Source organism: Muntiacus reevesi, chromosome 4 (genome assembly GCF_963930625.1).
Source record: "Muntiacus reevesi chromosome 4, mMunRee1.1, whole genome shotgun sequence".
NCBI classification, from domain to species: Eukaryota; Metazoa; Chordata; class Mammalia; order Artiodactyla; family Cervidae; genus Muntiacus; species Muntiacus reevesi.
This window is the reverse complement of record NC_089252.1, coordinates 101,659,927-101,667,009: the sequence shown is the minus strand read 5'-3', so window position 1 is coordinate 101,667,009 and position 7,083 is coordinate 101,659,927. Positions and strand designations below refer to the sequence as shown.

The following is a 7,083-nucleotide window of genomic DNA, read 5'->3' as shown; positions in this document are numbered from 1 at the left end:
TTTAGAAATGTGCCCAAGGTCACACAGTGGTGAAGCCTGTTGTCAAAGGAATCTGAAGTATTAAGTCATCACTGATTCTAAATGAGTATGGCTCGTTTCTTCTATCTTTTTCTTGAAATTTTCGTTTAGATTTCGAGAAATCTTTCCCTTTTGAGACTAATAACTCCTTATCTACCTTACTATTTTGAGTGCAGGAAATAACCCTTTCTTGATATTCGAAATTGTTCGACCTCTTTCTGGAAGCAACGTGATGTGAACTAATCTGATAGAACACTCATTCCGGGGTAGAATCGGAATTAGGAGCCCTGGGGGACACGATAGGCCCAGTTTACAGTAAGGTCATTTGAAATGGAATGCAGGGACTAAGAAAGTTTTCCTCTGGGCAGGGTACCTAGCAAGAGGAGAATGGACCTTAGATGCACAAATCCTAAGGCTTGTGGGAATTCAATTGCTCACACCTAGGGCAGCTGTGGGGGGGTACTGTGTTGCCCACAGCTAAGATGGATGCTAATAACATCTCCTTCGGATGAGTTTGTCCTCCTTGCTCATTGGTATTTTTAACGAGGACTATAGTGAATAAAATTTAGGAAAAGCAGGCGCCTTCTTACCAAGATGGTAAAGTAGGAAGTTGGCAAGTTACGTTTAGAAAACCTTCAACAAGTCAAAAAAATTTTTATTGCCCTTAACCAAAATGGTAGTAAAGGTTGCCCCACGGTTTTGAAGCGTCTAACCCTTAACTAAGATGGCGTTTGCAGGCTTGTTAAAAATTGGCTTGCCCTCTTTTCTGCCCTTGACCAATATGGCTTCCGCGGCTTCGGTCACGTGACACCCCGACTACGGCGCGGGAGAGGGGGTAGGAGGGCCCTTGAAGGGTGCGCGTTCCCGTGGCGGTGCACCGGGTAGGTTTCAGTCAGAGTCACTATGGCGGCTGGCGCTGGCAAGGTAAGCTGAGGCGGCGGCGGCAAGGGAAGGTGGACCCGTCGTGGCGTCCGGGCTCCCAATCCCCCGAGCCTGTCCGCAGAGAGGTCGGCCGAGGTCGTGGCCAGTCGCGGGGTTTGGCTGGGGTGGGTTGAGAGGGGCGAGGGCTGAGGCGGGCGGGCACCGGCGCCTGACGGCCGTTTGTTTTGATGTTTTCCCCCCTCAGGTCGGAAAGTTTCCTGCCTCGTCGGTCACGGCCTGAGCGTGTCCCACCGGCCGCGAGTGGTGGAGGCTGCGGCGGACCCAACCCGGGGCCTCCAGGCCTCTCCCCCAGTCTCCGGGCCAGCCTCCCTCCCCCACCTCCTCGTCCGCCTGGAGCTTCGGCTTCTGCCCCTGAGATGCGACCCTCGCGGGGGCGACCCTGAGAAGAGGCGACCGGTGTGCTGAGCACCAGCCGGGAGCCCAGGCGTCCAGGGACCAACTTCCTGCGGCCCAAGACCCCGGAGCCTCCCTCCGGGTCGCGCCTTGCTCGGTTCGCACCCGCCTGCGGAGCCGGATCCCCGCCCTGGTCGCGGGGACGCCCGCCAGGTGCCCGGGAGTCCCACCTCGGCCGCTGCCCGCGCCCCCGCCGACCCCAGCTCCTCGTGCCAAGGACCCCAGCCACCGCCGCCTGAGCCCGGGCGGTCCGGGCACCCGGTGCCACCTCCCGGGCGGCCTCCGCGCAGCAGGGGCAATGCAGACTGTCCCGCTGGCCGTCTGAGCCCTCCGCCGCCTCCTCCATCGCCTGTCCCACCGCTCCCGAGGCCCTCGAGGACGGGCGGTGGCCGCCCAGGGGTGCTCAGCTACACCTTTCTTCCGCCCGCAAGGACCTTTCTGGCCGCACCGACCCTTCCTTCATGCTGCAGTGCTGCAACATTTCCGCCACCGAGGGGGAAAAGCGGCCACGATCCCAAACAAAACACAAGAATTGGCGTGTGACTCATCTGCTTGGATACCTCCAGCCCCCAAACTGTCTTCCAGGAGTTTTCTCGGCCGAAGCTGTCCGATGTTTGAGCCTTTACTTCCCAGGGAAGAAGATGGACTGAAAGCCGCCAGTTGGGGACTTTTGGGCGATCACGGCGCTGCTGGGTTTTCAAGGAGGTGATGGGGCTTGCGCTGGCTTGTCTTCCCACCCAAGTGAAGATTTGTTGATGTTCACTGGTTATGCTTAGACAATGTACAGTTTGCTTTAATTTAAAATTTTGGGGGGGGATAAGGGGGTCTAGGCCTGTGAAGGGCAACTCGGATCCGGTGGAACTCCTCTTTGTCCCTGGTAGGAGAGACACCCCCAAGTCTGTCCTCGATGCCGTCAGCCTTGGCCATCTTCACTTGCCGCCCGAACTCACACCCGTTTCAGGAGCGTCATGTCTACCTGGACGAGCCCATTAAAATTGGCCGCTCCGTGGCCCGCTGTCGACCAGCGCAGAATAATGCTACCTTTGATTGCAAAGTGCTGTCCAGGAACCATGCTCTCGTCTGGTTTGATCACAAGACGGGCAAGGTAATGTCACTAAGTTGTCTTAACAGTCGTTGCTTTTCGTTTTCCTTTGCCCTTTCTGCTTAAATGTATGCAGGATCCCAGGGTTTGCACCCAGAGGAGACTTTTTAGCAAGACGGGGAAACCCAACTTTTTGTGTGTCTGGTTCTAGTGGTTGAATGGAAAACAGAGAAGGAATTGTAATTAAATGCCTCGAGAGGGCGATGGCATCTTGATAACGTGGTCATTCCCAGTGAAATCCTAAACCCTAATTCGTTTTAGAAAACTAGATAGTGAAACTTGGCTTCTAGCTTTCATTCTTTTCCGAAAGGTGAATTTGCAGTTCAGTGCTTGATGAAGAAAACAGCACTTCCCAGAGCAATGCAGGGAATCTGTGGCCAGTATTACCCTGGGGCTCAAGTGTCTCAGTGATGAGATGTAGTTAACACCATAGCTTTTAACTGAGGACCTTTCTAGCAAAGGACAGTGTTTGTGTAAATTTACATTTTTAAAAGATTTGATACATATTTACCTATGAAGAAGTAATTTGCAGTTATTAAAGCTAACTTAATTAAGCATGAACAACTGTAACTTTATAATTTCAGAGTTTTGTTTGCAAGTTGGGTGAACATATAACAATTGCTCTTGAAAATCACTGTTGATATTCCCTTCAGCACTTACTAAAAACAACTAATGCATACTTACAAAGGTGTTACTTAGAAATCATTGTTAAAATTATTTTCCGAAATTATACACAACTCTGTCAATTATTGCATTACCTAGATGTTATAGGATGAATTTAGTTCTCATTATGTGTGAGTATTTTAGCATTTTTATGTTGGCACCCTAATTAACTGTACATGTAGGTGCTTATGTCTTAAGAATACAAGAAAAAAAAATTGAGTAAAAAGACCCTTTCAATTTTAAAACTATCTTTGTACGTGGAGAATACACTACAGAGCTCATCTTTGTGCTTAAATCTTAAGTTTTAGTTAAGCGACTGAATCAGTTCCAACCTAGAATAAGTTATGTAAGACTAATAATATCTCTGGTTTTACCTCCTGACTTTTTGGACCCTCTTTCTGAGTTTAATGATTAAGTCTTTTTTAAAAGAAGAATTTACATCTTTTAGAAGAGTTGTGTTTTGAAATGAAGGAAACCTGAGCCTGAAAAGGAAGAGAGAAAGCAATACTCCTGAATCAAGGAATTATTATATAAATCATTGTTCACAGAAAGGAGGAAAAGATTGCCCAAGTGTTCTGTGCTTGCATAATATCTATATCCTACTCTGTATGTAGGATGAGAACTAAAAAGTATGTTATTTTTCTGTGTAACACCAGTTGCTCCTTACCTGTGGAACAGATCCTTTTTTCTCCCTGGGAACTAAAGTTTGGGTGCCTCATAGATTACCCATAGTTATTTGAAGAACTGATCTTTCCAGCAGACAATTTCAGACAGCAGTTACCAGCTAGTTGCCTTAAGCAGCTTTTACATTTTTGTCTTTTTATGTCCCTGGGTAACAATTAAGGTGCAACTTAATCAGATAATAAGTTTGCTTAAAGTACATTGCACATGCACCTTCTTTATTCTGATTCAGTACTTAAAGGAGGCTCAGATTTTTTTCTTTTACTTAGTTGGAAAACAGTGATTACATGAGCAGTGCTTTTCATGGTTATACTAAAACCTGCATAATTGGTTGTTTTGAGATGACCAAGAATGATCAATAGTAAGTGTTTTTTGTATAAAGTGATATGTTAAACTTTTGAATGGAATTTATTAGAAAACCTTATTTTAAAGGATCACAGCTTATTTCTACCATTTGAATTTTCTATTTCTTGCTTTTATTAGCTAAAACATACTCAGGATCTGAGGCCTTTACTTTAGGGTTAGATATAACTATTGATTATGGTACCACCTAATCTAGTTAAAACAAATAACCTGTCAGATCTTGCCATGTGATCAAATTGTTCTAGGAATTAACTACTTAAAATTTAGGTTTGAACAGACAGTAGGTTTTTATTGAGCAGCTGTTATGTGCCATATATTGTGAGGTACATATTTACAAAGAAAACCCACAGTTTGATCAAGTATCATTTACTGTTTTCTCTGTGTGAAATTTCTCGTATAAGGATTTGTAATAATTGTATCATAACAAAAGTCCCCAGGGCCTAATATATATTCCCAACAAATTTCTTTGTGTAATACTAGAATCCCCTCCTTCTGTAAGAATTGCCTCAGGTAAGTTTGTTTTTCCTCAACCTGCTTTAAACTTCAGGTTTCTCTTCTGGGGATAATAATAGTAGCTATGGTTGTTTTCACGATTCACATAATCATGTAAATCACTTAGCACCCTGTTGCTGGCCTTTAATAAGGGCTCAGTCCTTAGAGAAGAGGGTGTTTGGAGTGGAGAGAAGAGGGAACCATCTAGGCAGGTCTTTGCAATTTGCTCTGGTGCTGTGGAATCTTAGGAAGGTAGTGGGGCATTTTTTTCTTTCATGTGATGGCATGTGTGGAAGTAATTTTTTAAATTGAAGCACACGAAGTTGACAATTTTGTCCAAATTGGCAACTTACCTGGGATGTGGAGAATTGGGGTAATATGCCCTTTAGTTGACTTTCAGTTTATGAGTGTTGCATTCTGCATTTGCCATTAAGGGAAGACCTTTAAAAGCTGAAAGAAATAATAATCACTTAAAACTTTCTGATTAGTCAAGCAATACATGTTTATTGTAGGAAATCTGCAAAGTGTAGGCAGATGGAGAGCTCGGTGACACGTTTTAATGCTAAGTTCATGCAATGTTTTAGTGGTATTTAAAACCTGGTGACAGGTTTGGCACAAAGTGGAATTTAATAAGCTTCCCCAAATCATCTACTCAGTGATGTAGCAGGTGGATGTTGCCCAGCTTGGATTCCGGCCCTGTGTATCATCTTTCACTCCTTTTTGGAGGTCAGACTCTTCAAATTAGATGGCAGATAATAGCATGTTATAATTTTTCTGTTGACTCAAGGTACCACTGAGCAAGCAAATCTGTCCATGTGGTGGTTACATAGAAGAGCTAGTAGATCAGGACAGCCTCCTGGTTTGGATGGCCCTGTTTGACTTGAACCTTTGTGAACCAGTGATGGTCTGGAGGTTGACACAGTGTCTGTTTCGTCTCACTGTAGTTTACCAAGTAGTAAGCACTAGTAGTAGCTGTCTACTTCCAGTTTCACTTTTTAAGTTTACATTTGGCACATTCTTGAGCACCTCTTCTATCATGATATGTTTGAGTGGAAGGCATAGTGGTGGGTGAGGGAAGGGCAAGAAGAATCATAAGAATTGGTGAGAAATTGTTACCCCTTTTTAAGAGTTTATATTTCAGATCGAGAGGGTGACTAAACACCTTGAGAACAGTTGATTTGAGATAAGATAGTATTATTTAAGTTTAAATGGCAAGAGAATGATGGTATTTGAGACGTTAAAATAGGAGTGAATAGAGGATGCTTTTCTGGATTGTGTTTGTGTATGAGAGGATGAAGGTGGAATAAAACAGACAAGGAAACGGATTTTGTTGAACTGAAGGGTCCTTTTGGAGAGTTGCTGTGATAGCTGTGAAGGAACATTCGTTGTGCGTAAGTTTTCATGTTTGTGCCTTGTTTTTGTGATCAGTTGTCAGACCCTGGAGAAGAGGGTCTCTGCCTTATGTGTCTATCTTCTTTTATTTCTTATGAAGTAGATGTTGAGTGACTGAAGCTGAGTAGAGAGTGTGGAGACAAGTTGTGGAGTGCCTTTATTTATTTTTCAAGGACGTGGACCCATGGGCTATGGAAAGACAGGAGAGTTCTGTGCAGAGCACTGACAAAGCAAACCATAATTTACGAGTGATAAAACAATATGTAGAGTGACCTGGAACAAGGAAAATGGGTAACCATTAGCTTAGTTATTTCGTACTAAGCTATTTTGTACTCTGTTCTAAATACTTTACATGTTAGCTTATTTAATACTTAAGTATCTATTTAAGATAGGTGGGAGTTCCTTGACTGGGCCAGTGGCTAAGACTTTTTGGCCTCCATCTCACAGGATCTTAGTTCTCTGATCAGGGATGGAACCTGCCCCCCCTGCAGTGGAAGCTCAGAGTCCTAACCACCCGGCCACAAGGGAAGTCCTGAACCCAAGCACTTAACCACTCTGCTATTCCAGGGCTTTGTGAAAGCTTAGATACGATGCCATTTTGTAGGGGTACAGGCCAGGTTCACAGCAGGAATGAAAATGACTAAATGCCAGAAAGTGAAAAAAAGACAAGTGTGTTGTCTGTTAGGACTTCAGCAGAGAAGTGCCATATGGACTGGAGATTGTAGGGAAGGTTTCATGGATGAGATGCAATTTGAGCTAAGACCTTAGGACTTTCTGAATAGGGCAGAATGTAGACAGCCAGAATCAGTCAGAAAGGAGTTTTGGGTGGGAAGAAATCTAATGCCTCAAGTAAAGGCATAGAAGCAGGAATGATGTGGTATGTTTCAAGGACACTGCAAGGAAGTCATTGCAAGGGAGAAATCTCCAGAATTTGACAACCAGGATTGTTTTCTTTTGTCTTCTTCCTATATGACTGTGGAGATCATGGCCTCAGTTTTGGGGGAGAGTGGCAGATCCTATATTCATTGATTTTGTTT

At 44.5% G+C, this 7,083-nt stretch overlaps 1 protein-coding gene across 23 annotated transcripts in view; it reads left to right on the top strand.

The window, feature by feature from the left end:
- The first annotated feature begins 847 nt into the window (after positions 1–847).
- SLMAP (sarcolemma associated protein) overlaps positions 848–7,083 on the top strand; it is a 149,786-nt gene continuing 143,550 nt past the window's right edge. For all 23 annotated transcript variants that reach the window (XM_065933432.1, XM_065933426.1, XM_065933430.1 and 20 more), the window contains exons 1-2: positions 848–942; positions 1,145–2,458. In XM_065933432.1, the coding sequence (XP_065789504.1) occupies positions 2,261–2,458 (198 nt within the window). In that variant the 5' untranslated portion in view covers positions 848–942; positions 1,145–2,260. The remainder of the gene's footprint in view (positions 943–1,144; positions 2,459–7,083) is intronic.